We start from the raw sequence: 21,046 nt of genomic DNA on the forward strand, positions 1-21,046 counted from the left end.
TACATGCCCTTGACCGGAATCGAACCTGGGACCTTTCAGTCCGCAGGCCGACGCTCTATCCACTGAGCCAAACCGGTTTCGGCAAGGGGAAACTTATTTTAAAAAAATTTTTAAAAATGAATTCTAGATTCCTTTTGAAGTGTGTGCTTTTAAAATAACTGCCTCAATATTCTAAAAAAATAAATATTTTTTTATTGAAATTAAAATATGAATGCAGAGTCTATTTCAAGTCATGAAGATGAGCTTTGAGTAATCACTTATGTTTGCCTAATTTTATTTCTGCATTTTTCACATTGGGAATGAACGAATGAGTGAATGCATGCATGAACGAATGAATGAGTGAGGAAAATGAGGATGAGACAGTAGTCATTTCTACACGATTATTCTACAATTTTTCCCAGGGTGTCTCCTGGTCTACTGTCCGCTACATGATAGGCGAAATTCAATATGGAGGCAGAGTCACCGATGACTATGATAAGAGACTGTTGAATACATTTGCTAAGGTTTGGTTCAGTGAAAATATGTTTGCACCGGATTTCAGCTTTTACCAAGGATACAATATTCCAAAATGCAGCACAGTGGATAACTATCTTCACTATATCCAGGTTTGTCAATGTCAGAATTTTATGCTTAGAGTAAATATCCCCAGCATTTGGCCTTTTGGTTTTTTATTTATACTCTATATACTCCCTTTAGTATAAATTTTAATGGTGATACATATTGAACCTTCTACCACAGATGCTTTCTTCTTATATTTGTTTTACCTAAGGACTAAAATGTTTATATTTGTTTTGTGTGTGTTTTGTATGAATTCCCGCCCCCTATTCTCTTTAACGCTTCAGTGAAGTATATTCTTTGGGGAGGTGATAGATTGAACAGATTAGAACTGGGGAACCTACACCAGTTCCTTGGAGCTCTCTCTCTGTGAGACTTCAGTTACCTGTTATGATAAGGCAGAGGCAGTCTCTAGACACAGTCTGTTCTATTTTTCAACCCACTTGCCTTATTTTGGGACATCTGCTCCTTAATCCTGGCCTGATGGACAGTGTATGAGCATGCGCAGGAGTCCACTGGTAGAAGAGTTTCCTCATTCAGGGCCAGGTACGTCTCTGTAGTGGGGGAAGTGCTGGGGGGCTGTTTTGGGGGCGTGGTGAGCAGCAACCCTGGCCTCTCCCGACTAGATTTCAGTATCATCCCCACCCAGTTGTGACAACCAAAAATCTCTCCAGACATTGCCAACTATCCCCTGGGGGGCTTAAATCACCCCTGATTGAGAAACACTGCTCTAAGAAAAAAGAAGATAGATTTTGACAGGAAATTTGGGGAAGAAATTGGATTTGTGTTTCAAGGTAACTACATTTTCTGTCTCTAAACCTTGAATTAATTAGATCATTATTTAGCAATCTCTTTTGCCTCTAAGATTTATCTCAGAGTGAACAAACTAAAGCACACAGCCCCAAAGGGCTAAATTTATGTTTATTTAGAGGTTCTGTGATAAATAAATGTGATGAGCTTATCATATATTACCACCTTTATACTTTCAGTAATTCAAATCAACAAATAGATGTGTCTTAATTATACTATATGTGTCCTTAAATCATTGGCACTGAATAGGAGAGTGCCTATGAAGGTATAAATTTAAATATGCCTGTACATATATTTATTTATATACATCCCATTTCACAACTTGAGGTGCTCATAAGATGACATTATGTAAAAAGGAATAAAATAAGGGATAGAAAGGAGGGGGATATATGAATAAGACAACAGTAAAGTGTAGGATACAATTCATACATAGGAATATATGTCAAATTGCAGGTAAAGTTTTTGCTTTTCAAATAGCTGGGGGCGGGGTGTGTGTGGAATTTTGCATGCTTGTTCTGCTTCTGTCACTTGCTCTCCATCTCTTGCTGTCTATTTTCCTCGCTGATTCTTGCTCTCTCAATATTTACCTCTTCTCCATGTCTCTTTCTCCCCAGGTGAATACAGTTCCCTTATTTGGGCCCGAACTGAGCTAAAACTGTCACTTTCTGGTATCTTAAAAACATAGTAACCATTAGTTATCCAACCTTCTTGAAAACAACTGACTTGAATTAGATCAGACCCTCAGAAAACAAAACACCAATTCATAGCTCCCTTTCTGTATTACATCTTCTAAAACATGACAGCATCTATTGGATTAAAGTATCTAGAGATGCAGACATTAAAATGCCATGAGCTGATTATGTTTCTTAATTTTTTTGAAGGCAACGTTTGCTTTTTTCTTTTCTGGAGAAATGGTTGAGATGGTGGCCTGACATAACCGAGACATCTCTTATAAAGGCTTATCCTAATGAAAACATGTTTCCTTCCTAAGACAGTACAGTTTAACTGGTACTTATGTCAGCAGTCTGTGCTTACCGGGGTGCTTGTTGTTCAGAGTTTGCCCACCTACGACAGCCCCGAGGTCTTCGGGCTGCACCCCAATGCCGACATCACCTACCAGAGCAAGCTGGCCAAGGACGTGCTGGACACCATCCTGGGCATCCAGCCCAAGGACAGCTCTGGTGGCGGGGATGAGACCCGGGAGCCGTGGTGGCCCGGCTGGCCGACGACATGCTGGAGAAGCTCCCCCCTGACTATGGCCCATTTGAGGTGAGTTGAAATCCTGACAAAACGTCATGTGTGGGTGGAGGTGGAAGAGAGCATAGAGGGGATAAATGATGATGGAAAAAATAAAATAAAATAAAGAAAATAAATGAAAAGAAAAGTCAGCTGTGGATGTGTCCGGTTTGGGAAATGAGGAAGGAGGGCAAACATATTTTTTTCTGAAATAAAAGAAAGTTATTTTAAACACTCACTTCCTGGAAAACCAGAAAAGAAGTTTTTGAATCTATAAATGTGGTTATTTCAAAATATAAATAATAAGGAAACCTGATGTAAATGTTAATATTCATAATTAAATTACAAGTGTATACGGATGGGTTAGGATTCCTTTTCTAGAACTTTCCTTCAAGGTACATCACATTGTTATTTGTTAGGAGGAAAGTGATGTATTCTTAGAGTTTAGCACCTGATTATTTAAAACATGTTGTGTAATTTAATGTACACCTTATCATTCAAGCATTCTCAATTTCAGGGAGTCTGTATTTTTATCATTAACTCTTTGCACCTTCTTCATCTCATGGGTTTAAAAAATTGATATGTCTGTTCAATATACAACTAATTTCTAAGCAATTTTATGATTATTAAAGTTAATTTTTAGACATCTTAGCAAGTTGTGAAAAAATTTATCCTGGTAACATTTTTAAACTTTTGATTAAAGCAAAAGTAACTGGGTTGCTTTCCATATTGTCTTAAGAGATACCTGAACTAAATGTGCAATACTTTCACCATATTTCTTTACATATTGCTGCCTTCCCACCTGTTTTCAGAAGGAAATCTTCAGGATTTTGTTTCTTTAGCATCCTATTTTTTTTCCATGAGTGGGCCATTTAGCTGCTAGTACTACAGACCAAACTCAAGGACCTATCACCAGAGAATAATTTCCCCAAGAAGAAACTCTGACCCCTTGCTTGGAGGAAATCAATACTGCAATCAGCTTTCCTAAAGACCTTTCAGTGTAGTATCACAGAACAGGTCACTCTTGTCTAGTGATTAATATTTCTGAAGCATTGAAAATCTCTAAAAATAAATTAAATAAATAAGTATGGTAAGTAATGGGGTTTAGGAGTGTCTCCCTCCTTTTGCTGAATTTGTCAGTGCTACCCTAGGATAAAGCAACTTAGCCAAGCACAGTGACTGATTGATTATCAATAAATGCTTGTAAGATGGAAATGATTGGGTGGGTGGGTGGGTGGATGGATGCTTCGATGGAAAACAGAAAGCTTTTAAATGACACATACAGTTTTTTGAGGAAGCCAGCAGAGTGGTCATCTATGTGTACAAGTCCATTTGTGTGTACCCATATGTATGTTTGAAAGTCTTAGATTGACATCAATAAGTATGGTTGTTCTATAGAAGGCTGTATGGTTGTGGTCATGTGCTTTACATTTTTCTGTGAATTAAAGGCTGCCTGTTTAAAGGCTGCCTGTTCTCTCCCACATGGGATGAAAAATCACCTGGTCATCTAACATGTTTTCTTTCTTATTTCTTCTCTGTTTTCTGGCAGTGAAAAAAAAAGTTTGCTATTTATGAAATTATAAAATCTGAGGCCTTTTAAGAAGCCCCAGTTACTTAAACATTAACAGCTTTCTAATTTTTAACATGCACTGAATGTCTCCACGGCAGGTAAGAGAGAGGCTTCAAAAGATGGGTGCATTCCAGCCGATGAACATTTTCCTGAGGCAGGAGATAGACAGAATGCAGAGGGTGCTCACGCTGGTCCGCAGCACCCTGACCGAGCTGAAGCTTGCCATCGATGGCACCATCATCATGAGTGAAAACCTTCGGGATGCACTGAATTGCATGTTTGATGCCAGAATTCCTGCTCAGTGGAAAAAAGTACGTAGAAGCTGCTCTGGTTCTGCCTAATCACCTTATTGTTGTGAATAGCTGTAATCGGCAAACGGAAAGCACCCAAGGATAATTGGCTTACAAGTGTTCTTTTGCGTAGGAACTAATCCCCTTAGAGTCCGATATTTTTAGATTGTAGGTAGGGAAGGGAATTATGTAGCATCTCCCACATATCATGTGCTCTACTGGGCGACTTACACGCATTATTTTATTTAAAGTCATACATTTTATCGCCCTCAATTTACATAGGAGGAACTTGAGGTTGGGAGAGGTGAAATCTTTTCTCAAATCACACACCTAAGTAGTCCAAGAATCAGAATTCAAACCCAAGCTTTTGCACTTCAACACCCACAAGACTAGTTTCCTTGAAGAGAATGTTCTGAGATGCACACACATATCCAAAGTCACACCAAAGAGAAGCATTTTCCCTTCCTTTGTTTGTAGATATGTGAATATCTCTCTCTCAAGATAACAAGTGTTCTTATTGATTACCTATTGGTAAACGTGCTAAATGACAGAGGTGGTTTTAAGAAATGATTTTCTATTTGGAAAAGTAAAATGAAGGCCTGAATGTCTTTTTAAGCAATACATGCAATTAATTTGTTGGTGGCAAATGGGCCTGTGTTTCCATTTCTGCTCTTTTATCAAAGGAAATCAATATGTATTTTAAGGGATGAAATCTCCAGAAGATAATTGTTGTGTGCCTCATTAAAAGTGATAAGTGGATAAGGCTTCTGTGAGTTATTATCCACAGATATATTTTAAAGTGTTGATTAAACCATGAGCACATTTAATAAATAGAGATCCTGTTTTATAATGTATCTATTGAAAATGTAACCTAAGGAAAGTAGATGGAACCTGTTAAATTTAATGGTTATTTTAGCACTTTATGGCAGAATTGGTGATGAATATGTGTGTAAGTGGGAGGTGAGTCTATTGATAGTAGACATTGTGGACAGCATCTGAGCTCTCAGTCGATCTGGTATTCGTGTGATGATCAGCTGATTCTATCATAATATCTTAAGCGGGAAGAATCATTGGAGAACTTAAATTTCAGAACCTCAGGATAATTTATGTCTTAGGGAATTTTAAATTCTAAAGGTGAAATTGGTATTTCATCATTTTTTTCCGTGAACGTAGCCATTCAGGCAGCAAAATTAAACCTGTATTAATTATTTTAATGCATTCATTTCAGGCGTCGTGGGTTTCAAGTACGTTGGGTTTCTGGTTTACTGAACTTTTAGAAAGAAACTGCCAGTTTACCTCCTGGGTTTTCAATGGCCGACCTCACTGCTTCTGGATGACCGGCTTCTTTAACCCCCAAGGATTTTTGACTGCAATGCGGCAGGTAATAAATAGCTCTGATGTGCACCTGTTGTGTTCTTATAATTTTCTTCTATAAAGTTCTCTTTTTTCATTATAGTTTTTAAGTAATATAAGAAGACAGAGAATGACTCTCTTATGGGTGCTAACTTTTACACACACACACACACACACACACACACACACTAGTATGTAGAAGTGGTTAACTTGGGACATGGGTATTGATTCTGAGAGAATCTTTTTAACTTTAAATACCATTCTACTTACTTTGAGTCAGGGTAATTGGGAGGCTACATTGTCAGTATGCTCTGTATACTAGTATAGAAACCTCTAATTGCTCATTGCATCCTTTGCTTTTGTTCTTGCTGGGGTAGGAGATAACTCGGGCCAACAAAGGCTGGGCTCTGGACAATATGGTGCTTTGCAATGAAGTCACCAAGTGGATGAAGGATGACATCGCTGCCCCTCCCACAGAGGGTGTGTACGTCTATGGCTTGTATCTTGAAGGTGCTGGCTGGGACAAGAGGAACATGAAGCTCATTGAGTCCAAACCGAAAGTGCTCTTTGAGTTGATGCCTGTCATAAGGATTTATGCAGAAAACAACAGTGAGTTTTCTTGTGCATTTAGGGATGGGTGGTATTATTGAATTGAACGACATTATAAACACCGGATCTTGTTATTTTAGTTATCATATAGTGATAATTTGACTCTTTTATCAGCTACCTTTGCATTCACACCCATGTTTAATGAGTATTTATAGACCACTAGATACTTTCATGAGTGCTTTTGGGGAGGCAATAGTTCTAGATAATTCTTGCCTATCTAATAAAGCAGATGAAATATATGTGAATGCTCATAAAATGTTAGCTGATGAGATAAGAAACAAGTGTTTGGAATAGGTAATAAGTGGTGGGAAAGGAGGGTGAGATAACAGGGGGGTGAAGCAGGGCAGTTGGGCCTGGCCGGGACTTGGAAGGATGAAGGTGTGGAGGTGGGGCAAGTGGTGGAAAGAAGGCTTTCCAGGCAGGACTGCCCAGGGCTCCCTGGAGGTGGAGCCACCACCAGCTTGGAGATTTAAGCCAGGTCGTGAAATCCAGATTGAATTCAGGGACATTTAGCTTAATCCAGTAGCTAATGGCAAATTGCTGGATTCATATTTCAGCCTATAAATGTAATACCACTTCTTTGAAGCACACGCATTATTCTACCTTGAAAAAGTCATTGAAACACTAATTGATAAACTGCTTCCATTGTTGGCTTGATGTTTTCTAGAGGCTTTTGTTGTTGCATTTTACCCAGCTAACATCTCAGCAATAACTATCAGCACATGTCGGACTTTCCTGTTCATTTTATTTTATTAAAATTTATCTTATTTTTAAAGAAAAATTGTGTTTAATGTATACAATACAACACACACACACACACACGGTGAAATGATTGCTATCAGCCATAAACTCCAGAGGCAGCTATGATAGTGGATCCCAAGGAAATACTGATTGTATGACAGAAGTACAAGATATTTTTCTTTAGACAAGGGATAAAATATAATATCTCTTAAAAAGACAGCTTGTAGTATCCACATCCATTAGCTGAATGTCCTATTTGGAAACCTGGATTAAGAAAAGAGAGTTTATAAACTATGAGTATTTATTTTTTTTAAGCAAACATCATTGGCTGCATGCCTAATATATACTATCCTTGGCCTTGGGTGCAAGGGACACAAAGGTAACTATGAACCAGGTTCTGCCCAAGGACTCACAGTCTAGTGGGGGAGACTGATGAGTAAATAAAATAGAATTTAATACATGTTACGACAGAGATACACCCAGGATGCTCAGGAAGCCTAGAAGGAGATGAAGACTGTGCCTGGGAGGTAGGTGCAGATTCTTCTGAGATGTTCTCTGGAGGACAAGGACGAGTGTGCTAGGGAGTTAGAGGGAGATTTTTCTTGTCAGAGAGAAAAAGCATGAGCTCACTCGGTTGTCCCATGAATATTTCTCTGATATTGACCATCTGCCTCGCACTATTTTCATGCTGGAGATGCAACAGTGAAAAAAGATCAGGCAGACTCCCCATTGTCATGGAACTGAACAGGGAATGGTAGCTGAAAAAGAAGCAAATAGAGTTAATCCCTGTTACTCATGGATTCTGTACTTATGAATTCACCTACTGGCTAAATTTATTTGTAACCCAGAAATAAGTGCTTGTGGTGCTTTCATGGTAATTCCCAGACACGCACAAAACAATGAAACATTTGAGGCTCCCGGCATGCATGCTCCCAGCTGAGGTTGACTAAGGTGACAGTGTCTCAGTTGTAAACAAGTGTCCTTTTGTGGTCTCTTTAGTGCTACATCTTCACGTTTGTGTGCTTTTGCTATTTAAGATGCCCAGGAGTAGTCCTGAAGTGCCGTCTGGTGCCCTAGTGCAGAAAGACTGCCATGTGCCTGTGGAGAAAACACGTGTGCTAGATATGTTTCATGCAGGCATGAGTTATAATGCTGTTGGCCTGGAGGTCAATGTCAGTGAGTCAACAATGTATAATAGAGAGGTGTCTTTCAGTAGAAACACACATAAAACAAAATGACATATTGGTGGGTTGATGAAAATGTGACCAGAGCCTCTCAGCGGCCTAACCCTGTATTTCCCCAGGAGCACAGGTTCCATGGTCCCTGATTAAGTGTTCACAGAAACTTTAATTTATTATTATTTTTAAATATGTTTTTATTGACTTAAGAGAGAGGGAGGGAGAGGGAGAGAGAAACATTGATTGACGGTCTCCTGCATACCCCCCACTGGGGATCGAACCTGTAACCCGGGCATGGGAATTGAACCTCAACTTCCTGGTTCACGTTCAACCACTGTGCAGCACTGGCCGGGCATTCATGGAGACTTTATACACACAGTCCCATGAATAATGAGAATCAGTTGTAAGTGAACATACTGATGGCAGATAGTTCTTGTTCCTATAATTCAGGGGGTTGGGGAAGGCCTCGCCAAGGAGAGAACATTGCACTGGGATCCAAGTGGCAGAAAGTGCCTCTGATGACATCCAGGGGAAAGATGTGAGGTAGCAACAAGTATGCTGTGTTGAGGAACAGAGAAAAGGTATGTGAAGGAAAAGGAGCTTATGGAGCAAGAGAAGAACTGTGAGGGTGCTCAGCACAGTTCTGGGCCCATGGTGTTGCTCAGAATATCTTGGCCGTGTCTGGGAGGACACAAGTGTCTTCCTGGCATTAGGCTAGCGTGTGACTTTGTGTTTACTGGTTCTTAGGGTGGTTTTTGGTCCTGGGGCAGGGACTATTTTATAGGAATGATAATCAAATACAGTGGGGCCTTGACTTACGAGTGTCCCGACTAACGAGTTTTTTGAGATACCAGCTGTCTCTCGGCTGATTTTTTGCATTGAGTTGATAGAGTAATTTGAGTTAACGAGCTTCTTAACGAGTGCGGTCTCAGAACGAATTAAACTCGTAAGTCAAGGCCCCACCGTATTCTTGTAGCCAGAAATCATATTTTAGAAAATGTGCTCTATCTTATTATTGCAGCTAGTCAACATGTAAAAAATGTTTTCCTTATAAAATGAAAGAAAGATTCTTCTCACATGGAGCTAGGGGTTACTTTTTTTAAATTTCTTGTGACTAACTGTAAAAAATCCATTGCAATAAAATGTTGAACATCTCAGCATGGTAGTCATAAAGTAATAATTTTATAATACGAACAATTCTTTATTTAAGAACAGGTTTTTCTGGAACTCTGTTCCCCCCGCTGGGCATAGTCAGTGGTGAGGCTCATTAGCAGCAGGTAAGGGAGGAAGTAAAATAAACAAAGGAAAAATGACTAATGTCAAAGTACTGGGGGAAAAAAAGAGAAAGAAAAGAAGCACTTTAGTTCTCTATTCTTTTTTTATTTTTTTTGGTTTCAATAGAAATTGGTGGAAACTTGTTTTGCCAAATAACTTTGTTGTCGGAGAGGTGTTTGTTTAGTGATAAAAAGCTAACCTTCTGTTGCTGTCAATCTAATTTTCATTCATATTTGATAACTGGATAGGGTTCTAATTGAGATAAAGAGGTGTAGCATTGTTCATGGCCAAAGGGCACTCCAACAAAAGTGCAGAGTTTGGAAATTAAAATTCTTATAATGAATTGTTTTCATGTTAAGATGAAGAACAGTTTTCAGTGTAAATAATTCATCATTGAATTTTACATACCCGGCTGGTTTATTTGTTTTCAAAAAGATGCCTAGAGATTTATTTGAACTTTAAAAATTGAGTAAAATATCCCCAAATATTTATTTTATTCATGTTTCTTGTTGGAACATCATGGGAAAGTTGCCCAAATAATACTAAATTCACCAAGAGGGTAAAAATACACAACTCAGGTCCTCTGTTTTCAAAGGGCTTTGAAAAAAGGCAGATATAGGAGAGATCTGTCTCCTTTTATGTAGATCAAGCATGTCAAACTCAAAGGCTAACATGGGCCAAATAAACGAGGCATGCGGTCTGCGGGCCACGAGTTTGACATGCTTGATGTAGCTCGTGATGCTTATACATGAACTGCAGTGCTGTAGCTTTGTGATGGGAAAACCATGATTAGAACATTTGAGGGGAACAAAGCAAGACTTATATGTACTTCTGGTCACGAAGTAGGCTGAGAAAGATCTCAGGTTCCCTGCAGCTAATGAGGATATTTCCTGCTTGGGAAAACATTTTTGTAAGAATGCCCTGGAGACTCCGCCCCCTTCCAACACTGCAGATGTAGGGCTGGGCGCGGGAATAGCCCCGTGGGTGACCAGGAGGTGGCGAGCTCCTGACTCCTGAGCCAGGAGCTCAATTTTTAAATCTGGAACTCTGTCAACATCCTGGGAACATGAGTCTGGGAAACGTGTGTGTGTGTGGAGAGGGGGTGGGAGGATTAGAAATCTAACACACCTTGGGCATCTACTGCACTCCAGACATTATATGATGCCAGATATTCACATATATTAACTTATTTAATCTTTACGACTCTGTAAGATATATCATGCCCATTTTGCAAATGAGGACATTAAGCTTTAGAGACATTATGTAATTTGCCTGTGATTCCCCCCTACCAGAACTAGTATGGGGACCCATCTGTCTCTTGTGGGATGGATGCAAACCTCTGGGAATTCCTGTGGTTAGTGTCCTGCTTGAGACTAAGCATCTTCTAGATAGTCTCTGCGGTGTCTGGGATGGCACCTGAGAATCAAGGCTACATTGAAAATGAGGGCGACTCCCTTGCATTTTGAAGTCGTGAATTAATTTTTCTCAGGTGCATAGTGAGGCAGACACAGTAAAAACCTCCGCCCGATGCTAAAATGAGCTCTCACTCCCGATGGCCTCCCTCCCCTCTTGCTTCAGGCTCACCTCCCCTGCCTACTGGTGGGGCCACATATTTTCAGGTAGAAGACAGGGAGCCAGGCACCTGGACATTTGGGTTGCTCCCCTGGCTTTATCACTCAGGATTTGAAGTCAGGTATCTAGTTATCTTCGGTACATGTTCACATCTTCCTGCAAAGACACAGAGGCACATACGTACACATAGTACGTCCCAGCTATTGACGAGATGAAGACCACAGGCTCTGGATCCATTCTGGTGGGGCTTGATTCTTACCATATCGCCTACAGCTTTGTAACCTTGGCAAGTAACTCACGTCCGTATGGTCCAGTTTTCTCATCTGTAAAATGGATTTAATAATCATACCCATGTCATAGGGTTGTTGAGAGCATAATACAGATGATGTCCAGCACATAGCATACAATAAATAATTTTATTACTGTTGTTATTATTGATATGTTCTCTCACATGCTTATTGGAAGATGAAAAGAAATATCATATGTAAGAGCTCTCTATTTAGCATCTTAAATGTTATTAGCAAAACAAGGGTTAAATACCCTTTGTGACAGCATGGATGGACCTGGAGAACATTAGTGACATAAGCCAGTCAGAGAAAGACAAGTAGCATATGATTTCACTCACATGTGGAGTTTAATGAACAAAGTGAACCACCAAGCAACATAGAGGCAGGCTCATGGCTAGAGATAGGCAGACAACTTGGGCGTGTGGGAGTGGGTTGCGGGGGGATGGAGGGATTGAGCAAAAAAGAAAAAAGAGAGAATTCATGGACATGGACAACAGTGGGGTGGTGGCAGCAGTGGAGAGGGATTGGTGGAGGCAGAAGAGGGCATAGAGAGGATAAACGGTGATGGGAAAAAATAAAGTAAAATAAATTTAAAAAATTAAAGGAATGATTTAATGGGGATCTCTATGGAACTCGGTTATTTTGGATATGGAAGGAATATATGACATGATAACATTTGGATGAAAAATGTAGGCTAGAGAGGGAAATTATTACCTAGTTAGAAAATGAAATTCCCTCGGGTGCTTTATTAAAGCCTTTAGGCCCCTAAAGCTGATGGCTCACCCATTTCGACAACCACTTCTCTCAGCTCTTCCTCCTGGAGCCCCAAGGCTTTAAACATATTTAGCTGATCTGTTCTACCTACATAGCATGTTTATTTTCCCCTTCAAAGTTATTTGTCTAACCGGGCGTAATGGTTTGGAATCATCTGTTTCTGTGGTTGTTTAGCATCGGTCAGCACTTCCACTATGAAATCATATTTTCAGTGGCTTCTAATCCCGCTGCCGAAGTTTGCGGCACGCTGTGACTTGGCATGGCCACCTTTAGCTCTGCAGCGATTACAAATAAATAAAATTTCAGAGAATGTTTATCTGCTTATTGAAAAGGATACTATTTTTCCAGTTCTATTTTCGGGGGATTAAAATCTAAGTAGTCAAATTCTTGCCAAGGTATAATTATTATAATGATCATTTGGTTTAAATCTAAGACTCCAGTGGCTTACTTCAAGATTTATAAAATGATTGTTAGTCAAATTTCCATCCAGAAGAATGAGCAGTTATATTTTTGTTCTGTTTACAGATCCTAGGATTAAAGGGTTTAAATATATCAGTAAGTAGAATTAGTATTGATTGCACTTCATGAATTTACTGTCATTCACATATATTAATATATTTGCTTAATTATTATTACTAACTAGAGGCCCAGTGCACAAAAATTTGTGCACTCGGGGGTAAGGGGCCCCTCAGTCCGGCCTGTGCCCTCTCGCAGTCTGGGACCCCTTGGGGGTGACCACTTGCCGGCTGAGGCCTGCTCCCCAGGGGATTGGGCCTAAGATGGCAATCAGACATCCCTCTGGCAGCCCAGCAGCCCTTGGGGGATGCCCACTTGCCAGCAGGGAGCAGACCTAAGCTGCAGTCGGACATCCTTAGCGCTGCTGAGGAGGCAGGAGAGGCTCCCACCACCACTGCTGTACTGGCAGCCATCAGCCTGGCTTGTGGCGGAGCAGAGCTCCCCATGTGGGAGCGCCCTGACCACCAAAGGTCAGCTCTTGCATTGAGTGTCTGCCCCCTGGTGGTCAGTGTGTGTCATAGTGACCAGTCATTCCCAGTCTTTCTGCTGTTAGGGTCAGTTTGCATATTACCCTTTTACTATATAGGATAGAGGCCTGGTGCACGGGTGGGGGCCGGCTGGCTTGCCCTGAAGGGTGTCCCGGATCAGGGTGGGGGGTCCCACTTGGGTGCCTGGCCAGCCTGGGTGAGGGGCTGATGGCTGTTTGCCCCTGGTCGCACCCCCTTCAGAGTGGGGGTCCCCACTGGGGTGCCTGGCCAGCCTGGATGAGGGGCTGATGGCTGTTTGCAGCTGGTCACACCCCCTTCAGGGTGGGGGTCCCCACTGGGGGCTTGGCCAGTTTGGGTGAGGGGCTGAGGGCCGTTTTCAGGCTGGCGGGCGACTGAAGCTCCCAACCTCTCCTTGTTTTCTTTTATTCTGGGATTTATTTACCTTCTATGGCTGTCACTGGAGCTGAGAGCCGGCTTTAGCTCTGAGGCCGGCTCCAGCTTGAGGCCTTGGCTGCTGAAAGCAGGAATCTAGGTTTGTTTGGGTTCTATAATTGCAACATTGTTTCGGTCCTGCTCGCTCCAGCTCTGATGGCTGAAAGCAGGTATCTGGGTTTTGTTTAGCTTCTATAATTGCAACATTGTTTCTTAGAGTGCAGCTCAGAGGCCGGCAAGGCAGGCGGGGAACCTTGGCTTCCTCCATCACTGGAGCAAGCAAGCCTCCTGTTTGCTTCAGCTGCCTGGCTGCCGGCCGCCATCTTGGTTGGCAGTTAATTTGCATATCACCCTGATTAGCCAATGGGAAGTGTGTCGGAGGTATGGTTAATTACCATGTTTGTCTATTATTAGATAGGATGATATTCCCGTGGTAATTAAAAAAATAATGCCTAGACTTAAATGTTAGATGTTACATTAATTTAGATTGTTTCTAATGATTAATTTCATGTGATTAAACAAACACATAGTTTTAAAGTACTGTAAAATATCTGTTTAGAGCGGGGCTTATCAACTGTGGTATTACTGACATTTTTGGTATAGGTAACTCTTTGTTGTGAGGGGCTGCCCTATGCATTATAGGATTTTAGCAGAATCCCTGACCTTTACCCACTAGATGCCTCGAGCACCTCCCCACTTGGGATAACCGAAAATGTGTCCAGATATTGGCAAGTCACCCCCCGGGGAGTAAAATCACCCCTGGTTAAGAATTATTACTTTAGAATATTTATCTTGTATTGAAACATCTATAATACTATCATATTCAACTATTTAAATTCTTCCAATAACATTAATTAAGTGGAGGTATAAAAACACATGGCACAACAGGTTGAACGTTTTCTTGGGTCAACAAATGAGATAATTTCTGATAGTGCTTTGTTTTTATAATATGTTAAGAAAAGCTAAATTATTGAGGAAGTTAGTTTGGCGACATAAATTGGGTCACTTTGATATATTAACATTGCATTTAGAAAGTTACTGTCTTCATGTATCAGTATTCATGTTTGTAACACTAATTCACCAAAGCAAAGTTATCCTCTTAGTTAAATGTGCTTTCATCTCAGTAGTTATATGAGGGTCATTTATAATATTAGCCTTCCAGAGGAGTACAAGGATGGGTGCAGACACAACTTCTGTCCTGAAGAAATTTATAATCTGGAAGAGAAGGGGAAATAATACACTGCTTCCTGAGATGGATGTTATAAGATGTACAGATAAAGTATCCTGGGCAGAGTGGACTTAACAAGCAGCTAATGAAGCTTAAACTCCAAGGCTACTCAATGCAAGAGTCTCCTTCCAAAGCCTGCATATGTACTTGTAAATTTGTACTCTTTTTCTTAAAGAGCCCTTTCCCCTAATTTGTATGTTTATGGCCCCACAAGACCTGAATCTGTCCCTGATTATGGGGTTTCCAAGGGTGGAGAGGAAGTGAGCCTTTGGTTAGGGATAAATGCATTAAAGAGGATCTTTGAAGGGTGGCCAACCACATGTCTTTCATGGCATGTGTGGCTTTGGATACTCTCTCCTCCACTTCAAAAGTGTAGATTGAATTGCAGGAAGCTGGACTCAGCCATAACTCTCTGCTCCACAGCCCCTTTTATTTCTCCACACACATGGAGAACTCACACCACCTGGCAGGAGTGGGAAGCACCCTCTGTCCTGTGATTTCCAATGTGGTTTGGACTGTGGCACAGAGGGTTGAAGACAGGATTTTGGAATAATAATAATAATAATAATAATAATGAAATAGTAGTGAGGATTGGTTCTGGCTGTCTGATTAAAAGGTGCCTCTTGCCAAACGCAAGCTCTGAGGAAACACTGGGGGTGGGGGTGGGGGGAGGTGAGAGCACAAAATATGGTAGGGAAGTAAAGGAGAAAGGGTGAAGGGCAATGGAATTGTGTTCACGGCTCAAGCAGCCAATTAAAAAAAGACCTTTTAACAAATAGAAGGAAATAGAAGACTGGGATAAGAATGTGATTGGGTGAATAGACAATTCATGTAATCCTAAATGGAATTGACAGAAAGGAGAGGGAGGAAGCAGTGGGAGGCTTATGGTCATGGCACATGGGCAGGAGTTACTGTCACAGACAGGGGACAAGAGGCCAGCGGGGAAAACCTGGGTATGCCTGGGCATCTTGTCATATCCACTGGCCACCTACAGTTGCGTCTTCTTCCCATCTAGGGATTGACTGACTCCAGGGAGAATTTCCCTCATTTTACCAAACCCATCTCTTCTGGAACCACCTTCATAATGCACCCATTTGGCTCTGCACTGTTTGGGTTACTTAAATTAGAAATTCACCAGTTTTTTTCCTTTATGAATTTTTTTATAGCTCTAAGAGATCCTCGGTTTTACTCCTGTCCCATCTACAAGAAGCCGGTCCGAACGGACTTCAATTACATCGCTGCTGTGGACCTCAGGACGGCCCAGACTCCTGAACACTGGGTGCTCCGTGGGGTCGCCCTCCTCTGTGATGTCAAGTAATATGGGGCTTGTCCCCCACCCAGTACTTTGGAAAATGCAGCCTACAGATGACCAGACCCTTTATCTTCTATGAGCAATGAACACTGTGTAAATCTGGTTGATCATAATTAATGAGCTGCATAGGGTTTCCTTCTCCTCAGTCGGATGCTTAATTACATTTAACCGGTTTCATCATTAATGACCGATCACTGTGTTTGCTGAAAAGTTGCTTGGAGATTTAAAAGTAAAATTTACAACTTCCTAATGAAGCGTGACCCTCAAATCCACAGTAATATATTTTTTCCTCCTTGAAGTCTAAGGACTGACTAGGTTGAGCAGATGGTATTTTCCTTGAAAGGATTATTCTTCTGTTAATGTGCTTCTGGTGACAGCCCCGTTCTCTAAGGTGACACGGCAAGTTTGTGCTGATTTTGCTTTATTTGCCTTTTGCATTTAGGTCAGGTGGAGAGATTTATGTTCATGGCTCAAGCAGCCAATTAAAAAAAGACCTCTTACAAAATAGAAGGAAATAGAAGACTGGGATAAGAATGTGATTGGGTGAATAGACAATTCATGTAATCCTGAAGAATTAACATATAGAATCATGTTCAACTCCACTGATAATTAATAATGAGATACTAATTGATATCTGTTATAAGAAAAAAAATGAAAGCTAGAAGTAAATTGTGGTGAAGTCTTTGTCAAATGATTCAATCAAGACTCCTAGAGCAATGTAAATGGACCCATCCTTTTTGTAAAATAATTAAGTAACTAAGCTCAGAAAGAGCCATAAAAAGGTTCACAGGCTTTGGTTCTTATTTTCTCTCCTGGAAATCTATACTAAGGAAACCATTTAAAAGACCTAACAAATTCATGTGCAAAAATGTATTCAATAACAGAAATAAATGAAAAATACCCTAAATGTTCAATACTAAGGCTATGTTTAAGGAAATTAGGAGATATTAGGCAGCCATGAACAGCAGTATTAAACATTTAATAATATAGAAATGGTAAGCACATATTAACTTAAAGATAGTTAACAAAATATTGAGTACTGTGATTATAACTGTAAAATGTATTTAGACAATAACATGGAAAAAAACAGACGTGATAGCACGGTAAAGGTTTCTGTTGACTTAAAAAATATAATGATTGGAAGAAAAAAATAGGGAAAGAATAAAAGTCTTAGATGGTGTATGGGGACTTCACATGGGCTTTCATTATTTAAGGAAGTTTTCATATATTTTTTATTTTAAACTCAGTTCTAGGCATAAATTATAAACCACTTCATTTATAACCTATTGACTAGAAAACTTGGTCAGTATTAAATTAGAATTGTGTTTTACAAATGTTACCTTTAGTTCTGCATTACTTGTTTCTACATAAAAGGTTTCATAGGGATGGAGGGTTATAGGGAGACAGGTGTAATCCCTCTCACTAGGCTTCACTCTGTTATAATGAGTTAGACCTGAGTGGTTCATGTGGCTCCTACCCATCTTCTACCTTGACACCCAAATCACTGATTTGATCCTCTGTGTCACCCAACCTACTGTTTATTCCTTCCCATGTATGCTTTATTTCAACTATTGTATTCTCCATTTCAGATTAATCCTTTTTTTATGGACTCCTACCCTTCTTGGATGATGCTGTTTTTATTTGAGCAGTTTCTTTTTGTCTGAGTTAATATATCAGTTGATTTTTGTAGATTGTAGTCAAGCCATCATTTTATTTTGAAGAACATATAATGAAAATGTGAAAATAATGATAATTAATAAATTTTTAAATGAATGTCTGAATTGAGATTGGTACTTATTAGAAAGGGGTAAGTGCCATTGAATATCCAGAATTAAGCTTTCAAAACTTGATTTTATGTTAAATAACTTGAACATGCATAATTCATATAATTTTATGATACACCCCTGTATATGTAGAAAAGGACATCATAAAAATAACTAAAAATGTTTGGAACTTTCAACAAGGAATGTCTCTGAAGCAGTGAAGAACCAATGAGGCCCCTTTCTGCCTCACCTTCACTTTCATCCCCCACTTCCCACCCACTGAACGGCATTCTGCATGTTACTGAGTCAGGGGCAAGGGAGGACCCATTGACTGAATCTGCCAGGTGATGGGGAGTCACTGACTGCCTTGGATATGGAGAAAACAACATCAAGGGACTTGGTACCATTGTAGAGTGATGGTGCAGTCTTTTTCATCTGTCTCAATATTGATTTATCACATTATTTATTTTGCACCTCCTGTGTGTTGGGTACTCAAGTGTACTGGTGGAATGATGGTGGAAAAAAAATTATCACAGTCCCTGATTTCTTGGAATGCAAATCAGAAGAACAGACACAGAAAATAAGCAACTACTCAGGTGTGTAATTTTTTATAATCTCAGATTATGATTGCATAACCTGACACATGTGTGAGATACTTAGAAAAAGATAAAAAGATTGTGGGTTAAGTGCTACAAAGGAAAATACTGAATGCCATGAGTAAGAACAGGGGAGACTGCAGTACTTTCAGTGTGTCACAGATTAACAGGCAGAAGCCACACTATAGTGGCCTCTATCTATCTATCTATCTATCTATCTATCTATCTATCTATCTATCAATCATCTATCTATATATCATCTATCTATTTAACTATCTACCTATCTATATCTATCTATCTATCTATCTATCTATCTATCTATCTATCTATCTATCATCTATCTATCTTCTATCTAGCTGTCATCTATCATCTATCATCTATCATCTATCTATATATCATCTATCTATCTATCTATCTATCTATCTATCTATCTATCATCTATCTATATATCATCTATCTATTTAACTATCTACCTATCTATATCTATCTATCTATCTATCTATCTATCTATCTATCTATCTATCATCTATCTATCTTCTATCTAGCTGTCATCTATCATCTATCATCTATCATCTATCTATATATCATCTATCTATCTATCTATCTATCTATGTATCTATCTCTCTACCTATCTATCATCTGTCTATCTATTATCTATCTATTTTATGTTCCAAAGACAGGAGTTTAAAGTTTTATTGAAGACAAGGTTATATACAAACCAATGTTCCCTCGAAATGATGTTTTGAGTAAAAAAGGCTAAGGGACCCTTGGGTTTTTAGAGGTCATTGGAGAACCAAAGAAGCACATTACATTGGAGGGATTAGACTTAGAAATCCAATCACCATAAACTGCATACATTTGGTGAAGGGAAGCATATTACTCAAGTCCAAGTGCACAGGAAAGGTAATAGGCACTCTCAAGTGACAGAGGATTTAAATATTCTTTTATAAGCTGAGAAGAAGAAATAAGAGGCTCAAGAATTGGAGGAGTTTATTGATTTGGATATAGGAAAAAGCCAAACAGAGGGAGCCAGGTTGGTAAGAAGCCAAACAATTTCCTAGAGGGCTGGGTTTTGAATGCTTCTGCTGGATACTCTTATGACCACTCAAGGTTTAAAATGCAGCCTCCTGGATGTGTTATTAAATAACTAGTACCTTCCTTTGTTCTGGCCGATGCATAGATCAGGGTGCAGGTGTCCTCCAGAAGTTCATGGGTTCCTACCAGATCCTCCTCTTTACCCTCTTTGCTGTGTTGGCATCAGCAGCTTTCATCTTCCTAGGTAAGGACTTCTTATGTTCAACACCATGGAATTCTGATTTGGAAACTGCCTTCATTTTATTTCACAGATTGCCCCAAATGACTCTAGCAGGCCACTCTTCTGGTTATCCCTAAAACTTGGGGTAGGACCTTCCGAGTGGTAGAATAAGACAATGAATAGGACGCATCCAAAATGTGCTTATGGGGATGGTTCTCCATGTGTCTTGATTCAGGTGCTTTTGTTGCTGCTTCCTTTTGAAGGCGCATCCTTCTGTTAGCCCTGCCTTTCCTCCTGTCAGCTGATGGAGGACTGTGGAGCAGCCACCACACAACTACCATTTGTGCGTAGCTAATGACAGTGGTGATTTCATAGCATCCTGGGCATTTCACATCCATGAAGTGGGAATTGGGTTCTGCATCAGGTGATTCTTCTTGTACTTCCTCTTCTCTTCTGCAGAGGAATGAAGGAGATCCTTCGTGAGAGGCTGAGAAGGGCTGCTTTCTAAACACTTGGAGTGCGGGAAACGAGGTAAGTCGGCTCGCGTGAATTGCGCGTACTTCGTGTGTCTGTAAGCCATTGGAGTGAGAAGTACTTCGTGGTGTTAAAATGTTATTTGCAATGGAAAATCTTATTGTAAGTAACTGCGTATTACCAAATATTTGTTTGTAATCCACCCTTTTGGTGGATGGAACAAAACCAAAAGACAGAGCCATCTTATATTTTGGCGGGAAATTCACCCGCACTCCAAGTGTAAATATACTCCCAAGCCTTGTTATGACTGCTGCCAACTACAGAACAGTGGCTGATGGAAATCGTGTGTCTGTAAGTCATTGGAGTGAGAAGTACTTCTTTGTGTTAAAATGTTATTTGCAATGGAAAATCTTATTGTAAAAAATTCAGCATTAAGAGACATGATGAGCAAACTACAATTTTATAGTTAAGTAACTTGCAGAATTCTCCAGGGTCGATAAAATACATGACATCAACAATGTCTTTATCAGTGATAAAGTTCTGTTCAAAGCTTCAACTTTATAAACACTCGATATGTTAATGCATTCTGATTGTTTAGTTTATAATATTTGAAACACAAAAATCTTTAGTAATGATAAAATATTACAATATACGTACAAGCAATTTTCTCTTAGAGACACCACATCCCCCTTCCACCCAAATGCACAACATACGTTTTCCCCTCATGTCAGG

The 21,046-nt window shown here is 39.9% G+C and overlaps 1 protein-coding gene across 1 annotated transcript in view; it reads left to right on the forward strand.

The window, feature by feature from the left end:
• Nucleotides 1-16,869, forward strand: part of DNAH5 (dynein axonemal heavy chain 5) — a 212,465-nt gene extending 195,596 nt beyond the window's left edge. The window contains 7 exon segments of the mRNA XM_023752286.1: nucleotides 402-605; nucleotides 2,420-2,567; nucleotides 2,570-2,634; nucleotides 4,270-4,482; nucleotides 5,690-5,842; nucleotides 6,192-6,423; nucleotides 16,081-16,869. Coding sequence (XP_023608054.1) covers nucleotides 402-605; nucleotides 2,420-2,567; nucleotides 2,570-2,634; nucleotides 4,270-4,482; nucleotides 5,690-5,842; nucleotides 6,192-6,423; nucleotides 16,081-16,232 — 1,167 coding nt within the window. The 3' untranslated portion in view covers nucleotides 16,233-16,869.
• Nucleotides 16,870-21,046: the final 4,177 nt, after the last annotated feature.

The sequence above is a fragment of the Myotis lucifugus genome, unplaced genomic scaffold, assembly GCF_000147115.1.
Source record: "Myotis lucifugus unplaced genomic scaffold, Myoluc2.0 scaffold_0, whole genome shotgun sequence".
In the NCBI taxonomy this organism is placed as follows: domain Eukaryota; kingdom Metazoa; phylum Chordata; class Mammalia; order Chiroptera; family Vespertilionidae; genus Myotis; species Myotis lucifugus.